Source organism: Schistocerca cancellata, chromosome 2 (assembly GCF_023864275.1).
Source record: "Schistocerca cancellata isolate TAMUIC-IGC-003103 chromosome 2, iqSchCanc2.1, whole genome shotgun sequence".
NCBI classification, from domain to species: domain Eukaryota; kingdom Metazoa; phylum Arthropoda; class Insecta; order Orthoptera; family Acrididae; genus Schistocerca; species Schistocerca cancellata.
In genome coordinates this window covers 60,910,429-60,936,684 of record NC_064627.1, presented here as the reverse complement: position 1 = coordinate 60,936,684, position 26,256 = coordinate 60,910,429, and the positions used below count along the sequence as shown (strand labels likewise).

Below are 26,256 nucleotides of genomic sequence, written 5' to 3'. Positions count from 1 at the left end.
ACAGTGGGTTGATGAATGTATACCAGATTTGCTCTCATGTGACATTTTTGTTTCTTTATCATGAAAAAAATTTTGATTGAATACTGAAGTTATTTTTCAGGGTTTCTGAGGCTATAGAAAGTGGGAATCTGTTGAGTACATAAATAAAGCTCATAGTAGGCAATGCTGAGAAATAAATTTTGTTTTTGTATGTATTATGTTTTTCACAAAACATGTTAACTCATCCTTGTAATTTCACTAAGTTATAAAATTCTAACTTGCCCTCTGAGATTAAGTTTTGATGAGAAACTGAACACAAAATCTAACAGTTTAGAATAACTCATAATTAGGGACCTGAAAATATCGTGCTACAACATCTCGAACAAACAGAGTTTCTTCTCGCTACCCTTACACTGTTTTTAATTTTCTACAGTATTTAAGTACAGCAGTGCTGACAATTAATGCTATGTTTTAAATGGCTACCCATGCCCACATGAAACTAAATATCATATAAAGAAAGATATTTAAATGGATGATTTCATAATTTCTGCAGGTAATCTGATTCTTAATGCTCCTCAACATTTCGAATAATAGTTAATCCTAGCCTTATAGTTGTGCCTGCTACTCTCATACATTCCAGTGTGATATGTAAACATTTTAGGAAGGATACCAATGTTTTTAAACTTTGTCTTAAATTAAAAATTTCTGCCACATATTTCTCACCTGAGCACTGGCCGACATAGGATAATCCGATGCAGTATTGGTCTCTTCGGTGCTTCGAGACTTTGTAAGTTTCTTTAGTTTCCCCAATAAACTCTTCTTCTTTTTCTTTTCTGTGGAATGTGGAGTTTCACTTTGTGTTGAGCCACCAGAAAGACGACTGCAAAGATACAGTTTTGTTAACTTGATTGATTGATTGTGCCCAGTAATGACTATTTTTGAGTGGCCAAGAGAAGTGAACAAATGCATGAGCAAATCACACACACACACACACACACACACACACACACACACACACAATGTTATTTTTCACGTGAAACCCACAAGTGAAGACATATTCCTAACATATGAGGGGCCCAGTGGAAAAGGGGCACATGCCACCAGAGTATGTTGTGTCAGGAAATGGGAATTAAGGAAATATGATTTTATATAATAATGTGAACTCCTGCTGCGATACAGTAACTAGATGGTACTAGTAAATATTAGGCCACTTTATTATAATTTAAAGTGCAGAAAATGAAATCTTTGACATGTAGACATAGCACATCATTAATAGTCAAACTTCTCATCAATGTTTTCCTGTTCCAGTGTATCGTCACTACCATCACTTATCAATAACTAATAAAACTTGAATATATTCGAGGCACAAATTGCAGTAAGCTTTGAAGGTACTTGAACTTTGCTGCCTTAATTTGACATTCATTTGGATACTTAGGAACTAACCGGCTGTCTGCAAGCTTCGTAAATTGTCCACGACACTTCCGTAAACTAACTCGCACAGGTTACTCAGTTTGATTGTGTGAATATTTGATATATACAGAATGTTCACTACTCACTAATCTAAACACCATAGCGTTTCTGATGTCTGCAGGCTTTTTGCCAACAGTAACATTACATTTGACTATACTGTTCATTATAGACAACAAAGACACAAATTCATCTTTCTTCATTTCAGCCACAAGGAATGGGTTCTTTTGCTTGCTCTTTCTTATTAGTTCAGCCCGTTTTGCTGGAGTGTACACAGCTTATGTCTTTCTTTTCATCTTCTCAATAACTCTAAAATCCCTGTCTCACGGCAGGAATGTGTGACCAGGGAGGAGAAATTTGCGCTCAACAACATCAAAACATTTTTTATCTAGGAGGTACAATCACAGACCTAGGATAATGTAGTTTTTATTTTGAGCAACACAAAAATCAAAATAAATGATGAGCCTTTGATAACATTCTTCCTTCATCATGTCTATAGCCTTTAAAACACAGCTAGCTACTTCATCGGCCCATCTAGATGCAACATCCTTGGACCAGACACACGTCACTGCCTTCTGATCACTACAATGGTGAATACAGAAATTATATGTCCAAAGTTGTCTCTTATTAAAAAACTGTTTCTGTCAAGATATGTGGTGTTGGCAATGCCTGTTGTAAATCCATGCACAAAATGAGTTCATCACTACCATCCTTTTTTGACTCATTTCAGTCACTTTTCAGAGCACTACGGTATATGCAGCTTCAGCTTTCTCAAGGTGTAGTTTGATGTCTGTGGATTTGTTGTTGTTACATGCCTTAGCAGAATCATAAATACGACTTGTATCACTCAACAGCAATTTAAAACCAACACTATATTCTGTGTTGAAAATGGTTTCATACACAAGTTGTTTCACTGGGACTTCACCTGTAATTTTAAGATCTTCACAGTACAAATGATACATTCCAGCAATCAAGTGAACAGAGGTTATGTAGGACTTGTTCGGATTCTGCATTCTACTATAATGTGATGTGTACCTTGAAAACATTATGATGTGATTTTTTCTCTCCTTATCAATGGCGTGAGGTCTGTTACAATGCTTGCCTCTTCCATACTGTCTAGGTGTATTTACAGATACAAGTGTTGTAGATTCATGACTCTCAGTGTCACATCCTTAATTGCTATGGGCAGTCCTCAAACATTTAACAGAAATGGCATGAACAGCTAGAAATGCAGTCCTATACACTTCAACCTCAGTAACTGGACTGTCAAAAATAAAATACCTGAAAGAATCCTTCCTCTGGCTTACTGTTGGAACCTTCCTCTTCTTTGGATACACTTTGTTGCACTTATTAGGTCACACTAATCCATATAAATAAGTATTTTGCTTATTATAATCTCCCAACCGAGAAAACTCAATAAATATCGCCTCCTTCTGTTCCCCATTAAATGTTGAGTATTTGCAGAAACCATACCATAGTTTTGCAGCATGGATGTATCACTGGCACCACGAAACACTTTCCTCAGGAACAATCTTATTTTTTCGGGATTTATATTCTTTTCCATTGTTTCTTAACCTCTTCCTTTCATTATCTTTCCACTCATTTTCTTTACATTTTTTTTTTTTTTTTTTTTCGTGTAAGTTACTGTTGCAATTTGTTCATGAGTAACATTAATAGCAACATCTATTGCTGCCATCTTGGAAACATATGAACAACATTTGAGAAATGCTTTCTGATTGGCTTTCCAAAACCAAGTCAACCAATGAGACGAATCGACTCATGAGACACAGAGATACTATTGGCACGGGCCTTTTTTCCACTGGGAATCAATCTTGAATAACAGCAAATACAATACATTCTCTTTAAAGGAACATGCACATGCCACTGAGCGAGGTGGCGCAGTGGTTAGCACACTGGACTCGCATTCGGGAGGACAACGGTTCAATCCCGTCTCCGGCCATCCTGATTTAGGTTTTCCGTGATTTCCCTAAATCGCTTCAGGCAAATGCCGGGATGGTTCCTTTGAAAGGGCACGGCCAATTTCCTTCCCCATCCTTCCCTCACCCGAGCTTGCACTCCGTCTCTAATGACCTCGTTGTCGACGGGACGTTAAACACTAATCTCCTCCTCCTCCACATGCACATGCCATTTTGCTAGAAGTTCCCACCAACGATACTTGATGGCATCAGCTGTCTGCCTGTACCAAAATCACAAAATCGCTGTGCAGGTGGCAAATGCCCATTTTTCAATTGGGCCCCTCATATGAAATGAGAAGTAAAAAAAAAATATAACTTCTTTGATCACAACTACAGGAGACCACAATACAATTAGATAACACTTTTTGTTATTATAACCTGCTAGTATATTATGACATAATAGTTCTAGCAACTCATCTTTTAGGAAAAAACTTGTCCTTTTTAAAAGCAAACTGTCAGGATAATATGTGGTGGTGATCTATATACATCTCTTCAAAGGGAACAGCATTTAACCACTGCTTCATGCTATTATTGGAGTTTTTTGGCAAGTGAAAATGTGTGCCAAACTGGGGCTCAAACCTAAATACTAGCACTTACTTTTCATGGGTAATGCATTATCAATCGTATAACTGGCACTATAAAAGGCATGTATCTGGGTTTGATGCAGTATGGCACATAGCATTAACTTGCTAATTATCATCACAGGGTATGCTTCATTTCTGCACACACATTTCAAGAAATTTGTTGTAAAGGATCCAACATATTTGGAAACAATAACAATGCCCATAGTTGCAGTAGAAGATTTAAATATCTTTGCATTACTCTTCATTAACACTAACTTTGGCTTGAAACAGGATGAATCATGAACACACAGAATCTGGCTCACTTGACCTATGATATGAGATGCCTGACAATGGTGTATTGAGAGGAAAAAAACACTTCTCAACAAATCTACATATTTCACATATGAGTTTATGAGTTGAAGAATATACCAGTAGTACATATAATGCAAAATAATAACCTATTGACTGAAATTATCAAAACAAGCACTCTTTTGTTGCACAGACTTAAATGCGAATGGACAAAAAAATACCAACATATAAAATAATAGCTTGTAAACTGCCTTATTCCACATTATTATAATATATCATGAACATGATTTATAAAACATACAGCTAAGGGACTGTGTGGCCTTAAGTGCATTCCAGCTTGTTACCTCAATGGATCCCTGATGATTGCATATTTTTTAACATACCTGTCCATGCTGGTTTCTCTTCTCTTAAGTGGATAAAATGTGTCTGATCCTACAGACTGTAAGCTTGATAGGCTGCCTTCGTTCTCTGTATCTGTCCAGATTGACTGCTGCAAAGAAAATAGGGGGTAACATAATCTCAAATTTAATGCTAAGTCTTACTTTTAAAAATTTTTTAAATTAAAACAGTTCATATATTTATACAACTTGACATTACTCAAACTACTCTTTGATATCATTTGCACCTAATTACATTAACTTGGTACCTCTCCAACAGATACACAAATAAACTTACAACATAAAAGAAACAAGATTTACGTATCACAAAATAAATTTCCCAAAAGTTAATAAAATGGAAAAATTTTACACAGAAAGTAAAAAGTCTTTGTAAAATAACATAAAATAAAACAGTTACTTCTAATGCATGCTATTACTTTCTGGTACATCTTGACTTTATAACAGTATTTGCAATTAAATTTTGTAATTAAATTGTTGCCTCCAGTAAGTTGTATCTGCTTTGTTAACAACTTTCAAAGTTCTTACTAATTACACATACCTGCTCTTGTGCTGATGTCTGCTCCAGAGAAAGGCTCTTTCTGTATAAGCTCCCTTTCTGCTGAATTCCTTTACTGTTCCCTGTCTTTGGGCGCATGCGAACTTCTGGAGGATTATCAGACTCTGTTGAGGCAGCTCTGTAATGATGTCATTTACAAAAAATGTACTGTTAACTGCCCTATAGAACTAATTATAATTGAGTAAATGTTACACATTCAAGCAAAGAAAATAGTAAAAAGAAGAAGAATAGAAATGTTAAAACTATGAATGATAAGTGGAATATAAAAAGTATTGAATATTGAAGTTAAGAATAAGTAAAGTTACAAACCTTCTCATCCCCATAGCTCTTCTAGCACGGTCACGATCTCTTTCTTCTTCAGTGAGTTTTTGTTGTTTTCGCAGTTCTTCAGTTACTTCAGTTAATTTCTGCATTGTTGTTTGCAACTGTATTTTCCTATCCACAGAGGATTCTAAACAAACAAAAAAGTCTAAATTAATATAAAACAAATTGTATTTACAGAATATACTTTTGTGTTGGAAAGTACTTTCAAATACTGGAAGAATAATTATGAAAATAAAAACATCACGCCTGAAAATAAGTAGATGTGAAGACCATGTCAATCTTCCAATGGGTTTAGTACTGGTGTATTGATGTGGACTTTAGTTTACTGATATAATGATTATAACACTCATAAATTTAGAATGACTAGGACATCAGTTTTAATTTGGTTATGGTATATGACTCACTCATATGTTAAGACACTGCACAAGTTATTCATCCAACTGAATAGTACACCTGATATGTGCATAACTTATCATATACTTGAAATGCATTGTATGGGGTGTACAGCTAAGTAATTAAAACTTCTGTCCAACAAATTATATGATTCTTCTTCAAACTCAAGTGAAATAGCAACACAGCTGTAATATAAATACTGAACGGCTAATAAAGATTCTTATTCTTATTCTTGTTACTTGTACCAGGGCACCAAAAGATAAAAGCAGCTGAAAACTGTCCAAAATGAATTAAGTCTTCTATGTATATTCTTGTTCAAAACTAAAACCAAACATATGCTTCATTTGGCCTATATTATGCTATGCCTCCTATATTCTCATGTGAATCATGTAAAATAATATATTTTCCTTTTCAAAATACAATACAAGCAAGACACATAAATTACTTGTGTTCAAGCCAAGTTCCCCTAAATCTGTGGGTAGACAAATTGTAGACTATAAGTGCTGAATAAGAGAATTGAAATTGCTATTTATTTTACAGTCACACTGGTTTCTGCAGAGGAAGATGTTTTTGAAGCAATTTAAGGATAATTACAGTATGTAAATAATTATATTTCCACATGTTATTTGTAAATGCAATGGAAGGTACAACTGTTAGATACAGTTGCAAACATAAAGAAATTCAAGTAACATTATTTCGTTCAACCAGAAATAATGTTTTATTATTTGTTGTTGCATGTAAACTGCTCAGAGAAGACTTGAGAGATCTGTTGTTGACTAGTTTGTGAAGGAGTTGCAACAAAATCAAACTGCCTCAGAGTGAGTTGTACTAAAAATGCACCAAAAAAAGATTGTAGACTTTGCAGAGACCACAAATTTAAATTATGATGTGTTAACTTTTACTACAGAAACAAAAACCAATAAACTAATCTATTCTAATATGATCAACATCCAATAACTGAGGTCTTCAATAAGCTAAACAAAACTTTTGTACAAGAGATACTATAAAGTTTTCTGCAGGATTAATTAGGAATTTTCTTTTGGTAAAAATTGTTCCTCTTCATGTTGTGTCAACTAATACCTTTCACCACTTTCAAGTACAGACTATTACACTGTTGTTTCATACAGTACAGTTTAGTACTAAATTATTTGCTACCCTACGATTCTGTTGAGAAATCAGGAATGGGGAAACTGGATGTTACATACCTTTGACAAATTCTTTTCTCTCCAGTGACGGTGATGACTCACGTGACTTTGGACCCTGAAACACAAATGTCCATTAGTAAAGAAATATTAAAGAATTTTTTGTGGTATTACCTGCTGATATTCTTCACATTTCTCACCTTAAGTCTTCTTGGCGGGGTGGGAGTTGATGGAGATTGTGCAGTTGACGCTGCTGTAGTAGCTGCTTTTTCTTTACCAGAGAAAAGATCAGGTGCTAGCCTCATCAGCTCATCAACCTGCAAAAAAGCCAATATTGATCACTGTGCTACATTGTTCTAACAGGTGCTAAAATGAATGAGAATGGCTTTGCTTGGTTGCTGAGCTGCCTCTGTGTTTCAGGATATCATGCAAATCAGATAGCAGGAAAAAAACCAAACAAAACAAAAAACCGAAACAGTGCATAGCCTCCCATGCCCATTATCAATCTTATTAAAATCTTTCGGGGTGTACCGGCACATCATTTAATAAGATATTAAAATAAGCCAATGATTCAGTCACTGCTACATGGTTGAAACATTGTTTTATTTTAGTATTTTAGGCATTTTTTGAGATTATGCAGCAGTACACCCAGAAGGATTTTAATGAGATGTACCATACACTAAAATCTTCTTGCAGTGAGAAAATAGTGCCTACTTTCATTCTCACTTTCAATTTGGGGCCACTTTCTGGGTAAATTCAAAAGCAGCTATCAGCACTTTCAAAGAGCCATTAAAAATGTGTTGGAGGCAAACCTAGAGCCGCATGTAAACCTCAATTCAAGTTCTCTGGTATTCCTCCTTCACCATCTTTCTGTATTATATTCTTTAAAATAAATATAACAGCCAAGGAATGTAATTGCAAAAAACTGTGTTATTTATGAGCATTTCACCAGATAAAACATAAACTTACACATGACCCCCAATCAATACATTCTGTGCCAAAATCATAATTTCCACATGGGAGGAAACTGAACTTTTTTTGTGAACTATAAGCAGATCAAACCAGCACTAGGCACACAACCATTAATGACTGAAATCTCAACCTGTGTTAGATTTGCTTCACCTATGGTACCTCAAGTTCATTTCTAGTTGGTATTTATTATAGTCACTGTGCTAGATTAGATGCACTTACAGCACCTTAAGTTCATTTATTTGTATACTGTATTTTGCTTTGATCACTGTATTATATTAGATAAACTTAATGCTACCTCCAAATCCATTTTTTACTTCCTTGATCACTGTCGTAGATTAACTCCCTTCACCACACTTCACAAAAATTAATAACGTTTCTCATGTTGAAAAAACTGTGTGAACTGATTTCCCGCACATAGCTGGTGGACATCCTATGTGTGTACTTTTAATTCCTTCATGAGAGAATTTTAGTTCATACACATTTTTGCGGCGGCAACATACCTGTGTAAATACATTCTGCAATGAATTGTGTCTGTTAACATTCCAATAAAGGAACTGTTCAGTATTTGGACATCTTTTGTTATGTTGTTTGCCTGCTTTGCCCATCCATTTTACCCTCCACACCTAGCAAACAGATGGTATCCACCTCTTATGTTCAAAGAGGAACTCAATTCCCAAGATGGTGACCTCAGTGTAACCCCCCCCCCCCCCCCCTCTCAAAGTCATGCTCCATACCACCACCGGCTGCACAGAGAGGCTGCTAACGACACATTCCCCTACCACCCAGATAGCACTCACCACACTGGGCTGTGGGCAGAGCACAGCACACTACTGCTGCCTACTGCAGGTAACTGAACTTGGCCCGCAGCCCCTCCCCAATCTGCAAGCGAATATGGCCATGTTTCACACTTTCCTCAGCTGCTGCCCACAGCTCGCAAGGACAGCCACTGCTCCAGTGCACTTGCCCTCCTCCCACCACTCAGCTGGCCCACACCACCATCCACTTGCTGCGTTTCAACTCCCACGACCCTTAGTTGCTGTTTGCTTGGGTAGAGGCAATATTCACATTACCAGTGACTTCACACAATTTGCCATAACGGTGATGCAGCTAGGGCCTTCTATGGTGGCATACGACACCATTGCAAGCCTGCCACAGTCCGGCAGATTCGGTGCCCTGAAAGACCAGCTGATAGCGCAACTTGCAGTTTCAGAAATGCAGTGCACATCCCATGAATCCTCCACAGACATAGCGCTACTCATAACCTGCATGACTGGCTACATGAACAAGCTCATCTTTATACGGGAGTACATGCTCACCCCCACACTGTGGCATACCCACTCCACAATGTTTACAACCACTAGTGTGGACGCCCATGCAGGCCCCCCCCCCCCCCCCCCCCACACACACACACACCTCTGACTAGCTAGTGGTGCCCAGGATGTTTGGGTTGCTGATGATCTTTGCTGGTATCATGAGCACTTCTGTAATGATGCTGCACCATATGCAGGGTCTCCAATCAACAGCAGCAGATGGTAGTAGACTCCCAACTGCTCTGCTATTTCTCTGTATCTATTCTTGCGTAATTGTCAGAAACCCTCCTCCCCAACAGCTTACCTGCTCGATTCTGGCTCTGCAAACTGCTACCCTCCTCTGACCCTCTCTCCCCCTCCTCCTCATAGCTTTGAATAGCTCCCTAATAACAACCTACTGCTCCCACATTGGGTATGTCAACATCATAAGTGCATCTGCATGGACCTTTACCATGGCCGATGTTACAGACCCTATTCTTGGTGCCAACTTCATCACCCACTATTGCTTCCTCCTCAAACTAGAAAACTGCTGTATCATTAATGGCATGTCCTGCCATTCCATTCCTTGTAGATCTTGCACTGCCACCCATTTTGTTAATAAACAATTTTCATATTCCAGCCGGTTTGCTGACTTTCTCACCAAATTTCCTCTCCTCATCCACCCTTCCAACAACCCCCCTGGGAGGTACACCACAATGCATTTCACAACATTGCAACGGTACTAGACCCATGGTTTTTTACTGCTTCCACCGAAGAGCCACATACTGATGGTGTGCTCTGCCCCTTGTAGAGCCAATGGGCCTCCCCTTTACACCTCACTCCAACAAAAGATGGCACTTGGCACCGATGTGGTGACTTTTAGGCCCTCACTGCCAAGGTGGTCCCCAGCTGCTACCCAGTGCCCCTCTTGCTACAATGATGGCCTGTCTGGCGCAATTGTCTTCCGCAAGGCTGGTGCAATCGTCTTCCACAAGGTAGATTGCTCAAAAGCATTTACATTGATTCCAGTTGCCCATATGAATGTGAAGAAGGCAGTAGTAATCACCCAAAGCGTATTTATGCCCTTCTAGCTCTGCAGTGCTGCCAAAACTTAGCAACACTTTCTCGAGAAAGTCCTGCATTGAACCCTGGGTTGTTTCATCTACCTGGGTGATACCTTCGATACCTTCATCTACTCACATGATCTCACGGATCGCTGCCAGCACTTTGAGGAGGTATTTTCCTGCCTCCAAGAGGCAGGAGTTATCATCAACATGGAGAAGTGCATCTTCGGTGTTCCAGAGATAGACTTCCTTCGACAAAGGCATTAGCCACGGGCTCTGTTCACTGGACGAGATGACCCAAGCTGTTGCCATATTTCCACACCCCACAACTTTCAAAGAATGCTGCAAGTTCCTAGGGATGGCAATTCTTTTTCCGCACCACTTGAAGAATGCTACAATCATGCAAATGTGGTTTCAGCTCTCTGAGACTGCAAACGTGTATGCAAGTTGCGTTTGAGTGAGTGTGTGTGTGCGTGTGTGTATGTGTGTCTATTGCTGACAAAGACCTTAATGGCCAAAAGCTATAATTGTGTGAATTTTTTTTTGTTGTGCCTATCACGACTCAGCATCTCTGATATATGGTGAGTAGCAACTTTCCTTATCTGGTATTGTTGTATTTAATTTAGTTATTGTGCTAGATCTTGTTATATTTTACACCATAGAGTTACACTGAATGCGGATTATGGATGGAAATAAATAAAGAATAAAGTTAATAAATTGGTATAACACAAACAAGTTCATTTGTTTGTATTTGCATATTTCCTTGACCACTTTGTTAGATTGGACCTGCTTATCTTACTACAAGAACATTAACAATGTTTCTCATGTTGTCTAAATATATGTGTAAACTGATGTGAAACTTCCTGGAAGTTTTGCAGGAGAGCTTCTGTGAAGTTTGGAAGGTAGGAGATGCTGGTGGAAGTAAAGCTGTAAGGATGGGTCATAATTTGTGCTTGGGTAGCTCAATTGCGAGAGCACTTGCCCACGAAAGTCAACGGTGACGAGCTTGAGTCCTGGTCCGGCACACAGGTTTGATCTGCTATTAACATTCAAATGTCAGAATTAATTATTCATAGCTCCCTGCTATATCACTACATAAACATTGCACATAATGACAGCACAGACGAAGAGGAAACATTATTTGTGAAAAATCGTCTGAAATCAACAGTCATACTGTACCTAACACTGTACCAGAAAATATTTTACAAAGAATTGCTTTCCTTGATCACTAAACATCTTGTTATATTTTACACCATAGAGTTACACTGAATGCGGATTATGGATGGAAATAAATAAAATTATGGATGGAAATAAATAAAGCATAAAGTTAATAAATTGGTATAATGTCTACACAAACAAATAAAACATAATTTATATCAATTAAATTACTTGTACGATATTCCTGAATGACAGATTTAAAGTTAGAGCTAGAATAATAGTAATGAACTGGACAATGAAATGTGAATTATTTAAGATTTTGACTGATTTATTAAAAAGGTTCTGTGTAATATCTGTTTCATAATAATAAGATTCAATTGTTTTCTCTTACAGTGTTGATAACAATCCACATAATCATCTACATCTATACTCTGCAAACCAATGTGATATGCATGAAATAATATATGTCCCATTGTACCAGTTATTAGGGTTTCTTCCTGTTCTATTCACAAATGGTATGCGAGAAGAATGATTGTCTGAATGCCTCTGTGTGTGCAGTAATTGTTCAGATTTTATTCTCACGACCCCCATGTGAGTGATATGTAAGGGGTTGTAGTATATCATCATTTAAAGCCAGTTCCTGAAACTCTGTTAATGTACTTTCTTGGGATAGGTGACACTTATCCTCAAGAGCCTGTCAGTTCAATTTCTTCTGTGTCTCTACGACACTCTCCCATGGATCAAACAAACCTGTGGCGATTCGTGGTGCCCTTCTCTGTATATGTCCAGTATCCCCTGTTAGTCCTATTTGGTACAGGTCTCACACACTTGAACAATATTCTAGAAATGATCACAAGTCATTTGTAAGAAATCTCATTTGTAGACTGATTGCATTTTCCCCGTTTTCTACCAATAAAGCAAAGTCTAGCACCTGCTTCATCCATGACTGAGCCTATGTGATCACTAAATTTCATATCCCTGCAAAGTGTTACACCCCAGTATTTGTATGAGTTGGCCAATTTCAACAATAACTCATTGATATTACAGTAATAGGAGATGCCATTTTTTAATTTGTGAAGTACACAAGTTTACGTTTATGAACATTTAAAGCAAGTTTCCAATCTTTGTGCCACTTTGAAATCTTATCATGATCTGACAGAATATTTATGCAGCTTCTTTCAGTTAGTATTTCATTATAGATAAATGAATCATCTGCTGAAAGCCTGAGGTTACTATTAACACCGCCTGCAAGGTCGTCAATAAGAAGTCCACACTGGCTGGATAATAACATTGTGTCAGCCACTACAATTGTATGAGGAACAGCATTTTAATAAAATTAAATTGTAAGTATAAGCCTATACAAAAATATTATGAGTAAATCAATAGCTGGAAAGACATGCAACTACAGTGTGTGTTATGGTGCATAGAAAAAATAGGTACAATAAAATTTTTCAACTAAGCAGTTTAAATTCTGTTTTACCGTAATACCCATAGACATATCTTTGGATTTTTATGAATGGTGATTTATTTGTCACATAATGTAAATTTACTAATCAAATGGGTAGGATGCAGGAGATGCACAATATGTATAACATAATTTCATTTGTATTAAAGTACACATAAAGAATGGCAGCAACAATTTAACAATTGTGTTTTAATGGAAACTATTTATAAATTATGCCCCTACTGTCAAATTATATTTCATTAATTCCTTTAGTGAGTAGCATTTCTGAAGGATAGCATCAAGTAGCTTTCTATTGCCAATGGAGATGGCTTCATGTTTAGAATGTTCTTGCCTTCTAGTTTGCTGTAGATTCCCATATATGGGGAGTTCTGAACATGTAATTGTAAATGATGAGTGCAAGGCACAAAATAATCTGTTTTCCTTGAGTTATGGAAATGGTTATCCTTAAATAATTCTAATTTACTGTACATGAATATGATAAGTTTGTAGATGTACTGCTGTGATAAGGTTCACAGTTAGATATGCCAGTCATTCAACATTTCCTATGATATGGTGTATACAATATTGTTCATGACACACTGAAATGCTTTCTGGATGCCTAAGAAGCTGACAGATAACCAGAAGGACCAGTGAACAACAACAAGCTTGGGTCACTTAATGCACTGTGCCACAGAATGGCATGACTTTCTGAAAGGAATCATCACTGGTGATGAGTTGTGGGCATACCACTACATGCCCAAAACCAAGCAGGCCTCTTTGGAGTGGAAACATGCTGGTTCAACAGTACAAAAAGAATTCAAAGTGACTCAGTCTGCTAGGAAAGTGCATGTGACAGTGTTCTGGGATATGCATGGTGTGTTATTGGTGGACTTTGTGGAACACATGACCACTGAGAATGATGTAGCCTACATTAAAACTTTGGTTCAGTTGCATCGTGCCCTACGTAACAAACACCACAACATTAATGCTGATGGTGTCAAACTGCTTCATGACAACCCTCACCCCCATGCTGCTGGTTTGTTCATGAGAAAATTGCTAAATTTGGGTGGGACAACAGACACCAGACACAGATGGCTGTACTCCAATCAAATGGACTTCTATGAACATGGTGTATTGAAACTGGTACCATGATGGGAGAAATGTATTGGGAACATTGGTGACTATGTAGAAAAGTAGGTAAAAGGTGTAACTTCCTAGGTGATTTTTTTGTTTTGTTACCCATTAACCTTTTTGGTAATAAAGTTATTGTGTGTTACTTTCCAAACTTCCCTCATATCTGCACTTGAGCCTCGATCCTGCAGAAAAATTTTATTTGGCAATGAAGCTCATGTCAGCATACTTGTTATCACCAAGTGAGATACTGCATTTTGCATCCAACATTATTTATTTGTTTAGTTATGAGCAAAGAAGTTAGGCTCTGACATTTTTAAAACACCTGTCTACACCTTTACATTTCTCTGTGCAGATCACTGTGTTACCCATAAACCAGGAGGATATTCTTATTTATTTTTATATTTTAGGGAATATATTTACTATGAAATTTTTAACTTTGGAAGAAGTACTGATCATATTTCTGAGTACCTCCATTTCTGTATTTCAATATGAAGAAGGCAATTGGATTTCAGTAGCAAAAAAAACCACTCTACTACCAGCCTATGATAAGCAGACACGATGATGATTACAAACAAATTATTAAAAAAATATGTGAGATATAAAGCGTTTGTTATTTTACCTGTTGGATGATCATATTCACTTTACGTTCCTCATCTTGATCTGCTCTCTTCCGTGCTGAAATTACTTGTCGCATTTCTTCCCTCTCTTTTTCATATCTTTCTTTCTCTCTACGAAGTTTTTCATTTGTGGTTCTTAACTTTGCATGAGCATCTCTTAGCTCAAGTAGGTCACATTGTAACTGTAATGGCAGATATGAATAGCACATGCAAAAGTATTAATATTCTCTGTTGACCATAAAAAAACAAGTTGATAACAGTTGTTAAGAGAAGTATTCAAGCAGCAATACTTAAAACCAAAGGTATTAATTCATTTCACCAAAACAATATAAACGGCTTTAGAGTAACATATTCTGATGGCAAATTACTTTTGGCTGTCAGTATTCTGTATGCAATAATTTGTTATTAAACCAGTAGTACTATATATATATATATATCTTTGCAACATATCCATCATCACTTCACTGCTAAACATCACAAAGATCTAGCATATCTTACCTCAGAAACTTTCTTTTTATTTTCCTCCTGTTCTTCTTCTGTTGACTTCTTCAACTGGTCTAGTCGCCTCTTTGCTTCAAGACGTTCTTTATCCCTTTCTCTTTCAACCTATTATAAAACCAAAATGATTACAATTCTGTCATTTCAGTATATATCAAAATGGTAAATAATTCCAATCATATTCAAACTTCAAAGACAGTTCTGCTTTGTTTCTAACTTCTAAAACACATCGCAAAATTAATATAGTTGCAAATATGGTACCATGAAACATGAACTGGAAAAAGTTACTCCTATTAAAATTGCCCTTACTTCAAACAATGTTTGGCGCAAATCACGAGCAAGTGTTGATGTTTCTTGCAGAAGCCTGTGTTGCTCTTCTCTCTCCTTCTGCCATGCTAACTCCATGCGGGTTCGCATTCCTGCTATCTTTGTTCGACCAGTGCTCAATATCCTGTCCTCTTCTAACTGAAATAGGGGAACCATCAATTAATCAGTTGTAACACATTAAAACTGTACTGTCAGGTGCACATCATGATACCATTGGGCTGAAATGCAGCAAAACCAAAATATTTAATTTTATTCAGTTACTTAAAGCTTATATCCTTACACATGACTATTAGGGACAGATTAAAATTACACATAAAAGCCACAGAAATGGCATCAATAAGAAATTCATGTGCCAGCCCATGAGCCACAAAATCATGCCTCTTATTTAATAAGGCACATCTAATAATAGATTACTTAAAAAGAAGTATGGTTATTTTCAATAGCTTCTGTACATAAATTATATATGTGATTATTGTTACCATACAGTGATAGACTGAAATGTACCTCATTAACTCTTGACTGCATTTCTGCCAGTTTGATTTCCCATGAAGACCGTTCTGAGACTAGCTCAGTTTTCAGCTTGGAACTCTCAAGTCTTGCTTCCGACAGTTCATCTTCCATGCAGCTGACTTGTTGCTCCAAAGATGCTATTTTATTCCGCATTTCTTCATCCTAAAGCAACAATATATAGAAGAAAAGGACTTCTAATGTCAAATAATTGTTTTATTACTATAGTTCCTATTTTGATCAGAAACAATGTGACATTGAACTGGTGCTCTCTGGTTAATATTACAACAGCTCTATTATACATGTTTTCTAATTTTAAACAAATAGTGCTCTTACTTCATCCACATCACCATCTGCAGATTTACTGTCCTTTCTACTTTTCTGCGGCATTGCTTTCAGGTCTGCAATTGTCTTTTGAGCAGCATCCAGCATATGCCTGTAATTGTCACGTTCTCTCTTGAATCTGGTAACCTGTGCCTGTAAGGACTGTATTTCCTCTCCAATCAGTGCCATCTGATTATCATAACGCAGTTTTAGCTGAGCTACTTCTGCTTTATGTGACTTTTCTTCTTGATACAATCTGCAAGCACCAGTAGAAATGTTTTAAAATCACAGTGGAGAGCAGGTCTCTCTGGAAGATTTCAGATGTATACTACAGAAAGGTCAGTGTTTTTGAGCTGTAACTGCTATTCTGAAATCACGATATATTGTCACCAAATGATTCAATTTATTTATTTAAATATTTAGATGTGAGTAACATTCCTTAAAGAATGTTCAGTTACAATTAATTCTAGCGATCAAATGGAAGTTTTATAGTTAAAGATTAAATTCACTTATACTGTCAAAATCTCAGTGCATACTCAAAACAGCCAGACTAGAATATACAGAAAATCAAAGCATTTCAAAATTTTTAGACTTCAGCACACAACAAATACTAACATAGTATTCTAAGTTTGTGAAGCAGCATTACAGAAAATATAAAGCATCCTACACAGAAATACATCAGTCTTTCTTTCAAAGATGTCTGTGGTTTCTACAGTCATATTAGTTTATTTTCAAACATACAATACATTTCTGATAGAGCAAAATATATGGGGCTAAGTGCAGGTTACACAATGCAAATAAACAAAACAGAAGCAAGGTATACAGTTCTGTTTCAGTTTAATAAAAGTAATCTTGTCAGAAAATATTCAGCTGACTGTTAAAACAAATGGCCTGCAAGCTTAGAAAAAAAATTGTTTTACGATGATATATCCTTCCTGAAGATCAGAGTGGTTGTTCAAGATATCTTGACAGAATTGTTGGAAAGAAAAACTCTTACTGAGAAAGATGCAATATTACCAAAGGGGAACTATGCAATCAGCTGTATGAGTACCCAACGGAATCTTTTGTCAATCACTGCAACAGAGAATATATTATCTGGACTATTTCTAGCATTAACAAGGGTATCAGAAATAATCAGTCACTCATGTGTACTTGACAAATTGTAGAGTGCATGTAGCCTTGGGCAGGAAGAAGACTCAATAATATCATATCTGAACAAAAGGAAATAGTATGAAACAGCAAAAAATTTAAAATACATAGGCCTACAGTTTCTCTACACCTTTTCTAACCAATTTATAAGCAACATAATGTCAGATGAAAATAAAAGAAAATATTACATGTATGCACCTGATGGTTTTAACAAGATCAAAAATTTTGAGACTCTTCATGGAGCAGTGGAATATTCTTGGTGGAATAATAAAATATTTATAAGAAGAGAGGGTAATGTAGCTGAACATGGATTGTTGTGATGTACTTTAAAAAAATAAAAAACCTGGGGTACCTGCTCAATATAGACTCTTCATTATTCTTGAGAACTGAACAAGATTCCAAATCTCACTTTGAGCTCTTCAACAATCTCCCCATGCATTTACTCCTTAATGGTATAAGTACCCAGTAATGATTTTCACTTTCAAGTGCAGTGCAATTTTCCAACCACAACACAACTCACAACAATAATTTGTATTTCTTTCAGATGTACTGCCATTTTTCAACCACAACACAAGACACAACAATAATTTCCATTTCTAAAATTCATAGTGGGTTTTGCGTTTTGGTGTAAAAATTTTAATGTGTTACTTGCAGTCATTAGGCAAGAAACTGCAAATTAAAATCATATCATATTGGCCAGTTATTCTAAACATGAAGTGAACTATACAGTGTTGAAAATCAAAATTGCAAATAGCCCAATTTTCTTACAACGGATGCATACCTGTTTTTCTTTGACCACTACCATTGTATTTATGTAGACATTAAGCATGTGGTAGCAGATAAAAAGCAGCTACTTTGTATAACTGCCAGCTTTTTTCTAAATGTTGTAGGGAAGTTCTAGTGAAATGTAAAAACTTTTGGGTTATAGAAGAACACTCACTGGAAACCTGACGCACTGAGTCATCTATAGGCATACACAAAAGGAAAGATAACTTGCTAGCTTTCAGAATAACCATTTTCCAATTTGCTATCTTTCAGAGTAATAATTTTTCAAACTAGATTAAAAAACACACACATTCACATGCACACATACACAAACCTATGCCCCTACATGGTACCGGCTGGATGCATGTTGTCAGTGTTGTATTTTGGCAGGTGGACTAAGTTGTGGTGGGGATTGTGTCAGGTGAGGTGGGTAGAGGGAGAGAGGAGTGGCAGGCACAGAGAGGGATTGGGGGTGGGTGGCTAGCAGCTTGCTGGAGGGAGACCCTGATGAAGGATATCAGCTGACATCCTTTCCACACCAGAAAATCCCTCCTCTACAGCCTAGCTACCCATGGAGGCAGGGAGAGTGATTGGGGATGGGTGGCTAGTAGCTTGGAGGGAGACCCTGATGAAGGATATCAACTGCCATTTGTTCCAAACAGCCACCCAGGGATGACATAGCTGCATTGGCGAGAACTCCCTTGCCCACTATGCTGAAGGTCTCTCAAGGGCACTAACCCCCCTCCCTCTCAGCAAATCTAGTCTAGAAACAAATTTCCAGCCACACATTCCCAATCCTCCCACCACTTCCAAGAATCAGCTACAAAGCAGTGCCCCCTTGTCACCCAACATCACCCTCCACTGGAACAACTGAACCGTACCCTTCGTCAGGGCTTTGATTATGTCTCATCGTGCCCTGAAGTGAGGGACATCCTATCCAAGATCATTCCCACCCCTCCTACAATGATGTCCCAACTTACACAATATCCTGGTCAATTTCTATGCCATTCCCAGTCCTTGTCATAGGGATTATATCCCTGTGGTAGACCAGTGTGTAAGACCTGCCAAAACTTGCTACTCCAGACCTGTAATTGGCTTATCCTACTCCATCTGAGATCACTCCACCTGTGAAAGCAACCATGCCATGAACCAACTCTGCTGCAAACACTGCATAGCTTATTATGTTGGTATGACTATCAGCTAGTTGTACAGTAGGATTGAATGGCTACTGCCAAACTGGGCTGCTTTGAAACCTGGGCTTAATCTTTGCAACACATCTTTCATTTCCATAACTGTCCTGGCCTCAATCTCTGGTAACCAACTCAACAGTTACCCCTTCTTCCATCCTGTCACCGCCTCCCAATTCTACCCCATATTGCCTTCAGCTTGCAATGCCCTCCACCAGCTCCAACAACTATAGATCACTTATCTAGCCCATGCACCTGCCACCCCTCCCACCCATATTTATAGCCAGCAGACTGACTGCCCCCCTTCGAGCTGCTAGCCACCCATCTGCAATCCTTCTCCCTGCCTCACACCTCTCTCTCCCTCCACCCACTCCACTTGACACAACCCTCATCACAACCTAATCCACCAGCTAAAATGCAGCATTGTTGCTCTTCATCAAGATGGCATCATGTAGGATCATAGGTCTGTGATATGTGTGTGTTTTTCACTAGCTCAAAAAAAGGAATACACTGAAAGCTAGCAAGTTATCTTTCTTTTTGTGTGTGCCTGTTGATAACTCAACACTCCTGCTTTTCGGTGACTGGTCTCCTTTAATTCAAAAGTATTTAGCCTTCTTACTAATTTTACTGTGTTGATTTACAGCCCTTACAAGCAAAAATGGAGTGCAGCAGATTAATTAAAGTTAACTGTTAATACAGCCTACAAAATTAGATTCAGACAGCTACTTCTCTCTGGTAATGTATACCTTGACCCTTTCCACCTTCCTGAAGGTTCTCGTTCATGATGGGATCTAAAGAACATAATTTATCAATGAATGAACTGACCAGAACACACACACGTGCACACACACACACACACACACACACACACACACACACACACACACACTGCTGAAGTTGTATTGACCAAGATTTTGTCATTCCTAGCCCTAGACAATAACACTTAAAGCACAAAATACTAATCCTAGCTTTTCGGACTTCTGTGTTCTTCCCTCAGAGAGGAAAGAGGTATTAGTTGGGAAAGGTTGGAAGCAAGGGCAGGTCACTCAGGCCCTAGATTGTGGAGGTCCCACCTGTGAGTGACCTACAGTAGGAAATGGCCCATTTTCTTTTCAAAGGAAACATCTCTGCAATACATTAAGTGAACTAGGGGACTACTGAAGATCTAATTTGGATGGTGAAAGGAGATCTGAGTCATGCTTCTCAACAATGCAAATCTAGTGTCTTAACCACTGCAAAATGCTATCCCAAGACCTTAAAACATATATTCAGCTGGGAGAACATCCCAAAGATGATACTATTAAGAACAAAGAGAAACAATTTGCAATTAAACTAACATCCATTCCCTGAAACCCCTTTTTATGGTGTGTGTGTTCAGATTTTCCCATCACACTCTGTTGTGAGAGGCACATGAGTATAAGTAATATGTCACTTGACTCTCTTGGAATGAATGCTCTTGGAATTTTTACAGTAAGGTGCTCTCTGTGCACAGAATTTAATTTGTGGTGTTTGATATGTATCTGTTGACACGGCCACACTTATTAAATGACCCTGCAATGAAACACAACACCCTTCTTTCGATCTTCTATAACCTCTTTATTAACCTACATGATGTAGAATCCAAGACCAATGAGCATTACTCAAGTATTTGTCAAAAAGGGTTTGCAAGCTAACTCCTTCATAGGTGAACTACATTTGCAGGTACTCCTAGATATTTTACAGTTGTTATGATTTTCAGTGATTTATCATCAACTATGAAATCAAACAAAAATTGATTTCTCTGCCAATTTATGTGTAATATGTCATTTTTATTTATGTTGAGGGTAAACTGTCAGTCTTTGTATCAAGAGCCAATCCTGTGCTGGTCTTCCTGCTTTTCACTATTTCCTGGAGTTGCAACTTTCCTACACACAACAGTATTATCTGTGAACAGCTTCACAGAGCTTCCAACATTATCCACCAAATGACTTACACGCACTATGAACAACTGATATCCCCTTGGGGTATGGCTGAAGTTATTTTTTACATCCAGAGATTTCGCCTTCTTAAGAACAAGGTCTTGAGTTTTGTCTGCTAGGAAGTTCTGAATTTTGTCACAAAACTGGTCCAGTATTCTGTAAACTCACACTTTGTTCACCAGATGACAGTGCTTTCTACAGTGTTTTGTTACTAATATCATTTGTAGATTGATTGCACTTTCCCAGTATCCTATCTGCGAACCAAAGTCTATCACCTGTTTTACCCATGATTTAGCATATGTGATTATTCCATTTAAAAATATTATGAGATGGAAAGTTGTCACTCATCAGATAGTGAAGATGTTGACTTACAGATAGGCACAACAAAAAGACTCTCATAATCAAAGCTTTCAGCCATTAAGGTCTTTGTCAACAATACACTCACACACACACACACACACACACACACACACACACACACACACACACATGCACACTCACTCTTACGCAAACACATTCATATACACTGGCAGTGTGGTTTCCATTGCCTGAGACTGCAGTCATGTGTGTGAGCTGCGTTAGTGTGTGTGTGTGTGTGTGTGTGTGTGTGTGTGTGTCTGTCTGTCTGGGGAGGGGGCGCACGTGCATATGTGTGTCTATTGTTGATGAAGGCCTTAATGGCTGAAAGCTTTAATTGTGAAAGTGCTTTTGTTGTACGTATATGTGACTCTGTATCTCTGCTATACGGTGAGCGGCAGCTTTCCTTCTCATAATACTGTTATGTTTTATCCTGGATTTCCCATTGTTCAATTATTCCATTTTATATTTTACAAATTGTTACATCCAAGCATTTGTGTGAGCTGACTGATCCCTATGTCTCACTCATATAGGATACTACATTCTTATTGTTTGTGAAGAACATGATTTCTAGATCTCTTGTGCTACAACAATTTTAAGTTCCCTAGATTATCCACAAAGAAAGAGATTTACTTTTGTAATAAGATAGAAACTTGGAATAATACTGATTCTCTGAAGCTAACTTTGATTCACAAATTTTCATATTGACATGGGTATGATCAATACCAAATTCAAAATTAACTGAAATTTACCACAAACATACATGATATTGCAGTTATAATATGCAGAACACAATATGACAGTTATAATACATACAAACACATCTGTAGAAGAAACTAGTCAGCAGAAAAAGGTGGAAATTTTGCACCAATTACATAAGTACCTACACTTCAATTAGGGAGAAACAATTATCCAAACCACATATTGCTGTTGAATTTTTTTGATTTTGCGGTTGTAATTCTTAACCATCAGTTTAACAGAAAATACATTTGGGCACAACAGTCATAAACTTCACAAAAATATATCTTTATTCACACACATATAGAGAGAAACTGGAGGGGAATGATTTTCTTCAGTCAGAACAATGTTGCCAAAATTTTATAAAGTGCAATTGTAATTCACATCTGTTGATATAGTACAATTACATTCTTAACAGCATTCAGTGTTCAGAAATACACAATATTCCATGCCACACACATGAGTTCGACACAATCAATGAAAGATAATAGGGAAGAAATACAAACAGCACACTGAAACTATACATAAAATTTAGTGTCTAGATTTTTGAAGAAAATTTTGCTGACACACACATAATCTCACTTTTACTCCAGGAGAATACAGGAAGTTAGTTTCAATATGCAAATACATGTGCAAAAAACGCAAATACACTCCTGGAAATGGAAAAAAGAACACATTGACACCGGTGTGTCAGACCCACCATACTTGCTCCGGACACTGCGAGAGGGCTGTACAAGCAATGATCACACGCACGGCACAGCGGACACACCAGGAACCGCGGTGTTGGCCGTCGAATGGCGCTAGCTGCGCAGCATTTGCGCACCGCCGCCGTCAGTGTCAGCCGGTTTGCCGTGGCATACGGAGCTCCATCGCAGTCTTTAACACTGGTAGCATGCCGCGACAGCGTGGACGTGAACCGTATGTGCAGTTGACGGACTTTGAGCGAGGGCGTATAGTGGGCATGCGGGAGGCCGGGTGGACGTACCGCCGAATTGCTCAACACGTGGGGTGTGAGGTCTCCACAGTACATCGATGTTGTCGCCAGTGGTCGGCGGAAGGTGCACGTGCCCGTCGACCTGGGACCGGACCGCAGCGGCGCACGGATGCACGCCAAGACCGTAGGATCCTACGCAGTGCCGTAGGGGACCGCACCGCCACTTCCCAGCAAATTAGGGACACTGTTGCTCCTGGGGTATCGGCGAGGACCATTCGCAACCGTCTCCATGAAGCTGGGCTACGGTCCCGCACACCGTAGGGCCGTGTTCCGCTCACGCCCCAACATCGTGCAGCCCGCCTCCAGTGCTGTCGCGACAGGCGTGAATGGAGGGACGAATGGAGACGTGTCGTCTTCAGCGATGAGAGTCGCTTCTGCCTTGGTGCCAATGATGGTCGTATGCGTGTTTGGCGCCGTGCAGGTGAGCGCCACAATCAGGACTGCATACGACCGAGGCACACAGGGCCAACACCCGGCATCATGGTGTGGGGAGCGATCTCCTACACTGGCCGTACACCACTGGTGATCGTCGAGGGGACACTGAATAGTGCACGGTACATCCAAACCGTCATCGAACCCATCGTTCTACCATTCCTAGACCGGCAAGGGAACTTGCTGTTCCAACAGTACAATGCACGTCCGCATGTATCCCGTGCCACCCAACGTGCTCTAGAAGGTGTAAGTCAACTACCCTGGCCAGCAAGATCTCTGGATCTGTCCCCCATTGAGCATGTTTGGGACTGGATGAAGCGTCGTCTCACGCGGTCTGCACGTCCAGCACGAACGCTGGTCCAACTGAGGCGCCAGGTGGAAATGGCATGGCAAGCCGTTCCACAGGACTACATCCAGCATCTCTACGATCGTCTCCATGGGAGAATAGCAGCCTGCATTGCTGCGAAAGGTGGATATACACTGTACTAGTGCCGACATTGTGCATGCTCTGTTGCCTGTGTCTATGTGCCTGTGGTTCTGTCAGTGTGATCATGTGATGTATCTGACCCCAGGAATGTGTCAATAAAGTTTCCCCTTCCTGGGACAATGAATTCACGGTGTTCTTATTTCAATTTCCAGGAGTGTATTTTGCATGTAGATGGATTTACAGCACCTTCTATGTCAGCCTGCCAAAGATGAACACTGTAGCATAATTTAATGCCACTAAAACCAGCAAAACCCGTGAAACACATTTTTTGCATGTGACCGCTAACAATACAAGTGCTTCCTCACAATTTCTTTGAAATATTCTGCTACTGCAGCTTCTGAGGTAGGTGGTCTATAAAGATCTCTAATTACCATGTTTAATATACCTTTAATGCGTACCTTCATCGCAATGAACATAAGCAATTTTTGACAATATGACGTAATTGGATAGATAAAAAAATCTACTCACCAAGCGGCAGTAGGAGAACACACATATAAAAAAAAGGTTTTACATATACAAGATTTTGGAGCCAGTGGCTTCGCCTTCCAGCAGAAGGGTTGAAGGGGAAGGAAGAAGGGTGAAGGAAAAGGACTGGAGAGGTTTAGGAAAAGGGTAAGAGTTGGAAAAAGTCATCCAGAACACCGAGTCAGATGAGACTTAACGCATGGGATGAGAACAAAAGACTGATTATTGGCAGCTGCACAGAATGAGATTTTGAAAGCCACAGAAATTAAAGGTGAAAGAAAAAGTAATATGGAAGACAGATTACTGCTACAACATTGTGTTAACATGAGTTAATAAGAATGAAAGGAAAGTGCATTCTATGTAACAGACAGGGCAGGGGGACAGTGAAAAATAGACTGGTCAGAAAATGAAAGATGAAGAAAACTAAAATGGAGTGAAAAAAGGAGTAGTTACTCTCAAGACCCATCCAGCTAGCCGCACGGTCTATCACGCTGCGTCCCAAGTGGGAAGGTGTGCCAGTCCCTGGCGTGAATACGCACAGCACATTAGTGTCAAGGTCCGGTGTGCCGGTCAGCCTGTGGGTGGATTTTAAGGCGGTTTTCCATCTGCCTCGGCGAACTCAGTTACACTATGTCGGCGATTGCTGCACAAACAGTCTCCACATATGCGGTCACCATAATTACTCTACCATGCAAACATTCGGGGTTACACTTGTCTGGTATGAGACGTTCCTGTGAGGAGGCCGCTGGTAGCTGAACTGCACAATAACCCTGGGTTTGGTGTGGGGTGGCTGTGGCTTGTGTGGGGGGTTGTGAACCACTGAGGGCTACAGTGGAACGAAGCCTCTCCATTGTTTCTAGGTCCCCGGCTTAATACACACAGAATACTCTGAAGAAATGTTGGGACAGAAGAAATTACCGTAAAATAAGGCCAGCTGGATGGCAAGAACCAAGGACATGTTGCAGCGTAATTCCCACCTACAGAGTTCTCCCCAACAGGATACTGTGTGTTGCTAGTATACTCTCTCTGCCTATGCCCATTCCTCCTAACTGATAACTTGGTGGTAGTCATGACAATGTAAAAGGCTGAACAGTGTTTATGTGGCAGCTGATATATGCCGTGTTATTTCACAGGGCACTCTCCCTTTGGTAGTATATGTTTTGCCTGTTACAGGGCTGGTATAGGTGGTAGTAGGAGGATGCATAGGGCAAGTTGTGCAGCAGGGATGGTCACAGGGGTAGGAGCCATAGGGTAGGGAGCTGTATGCAGAAGGAGCATAGGGT

The 26,256-nt window shown here is 38.9% G+C and overlaps 1 protein-coding gene across 3 annotated transcripts in view; it reads right to left on the bottom strand.

The window, feature by feature from the left end:
* LOC126161334 (trichohyalin) overlaps positions 1-26,256 on the bottom strand; it is a 447,594-nt gene that overhangs the window by 9,851 nt on the left and 411,487 nt on the right. For all 3 annotated transcript variants that reach the window (XM_049917093.1, XM_049917095.1, XM_049917094.1), the window contains 11 exons: positions 16,454-16,697; positions 16,115-16,282; positions 15,593-15,748; positions 15,284-15,391; positions 14,788-14,967; positions 7,308-7,424; positions 7,171-7,225; positions 5,558-5,699; positions 5,231-5,366; positions 4,678-4,784; positions 703-859 (listed from right to left, as the gene is read on the bottom strand). In XM_049917093.1, coding sequence (XP_049773050.1) covers positions 703-859; positions 4,678-4,784; positions 5,231-5,366; positions 5,558-5,699; positions 7,171-7,225; positions 7,308-7,424; positions 14,788-14,967; positions 15,284-15,391; positions 15,593-15,748; positions 16,115-16,282; positions 16,454-16,697 — 1,570 coding nt within the window. The remainder of the gene's footprint in view (positions 1-702; positions 860-4,677; positions 4,785-5,230; positions 5,367-5,557; positions 5,700-7,170; positions 7,226-7,307; positions 7,425-14,787; positions 14,968-15,283; positions 15,392-15,592; positions 15,749-16,114; positions 16,283-16,453; positions 16,698-26,256) is intronic.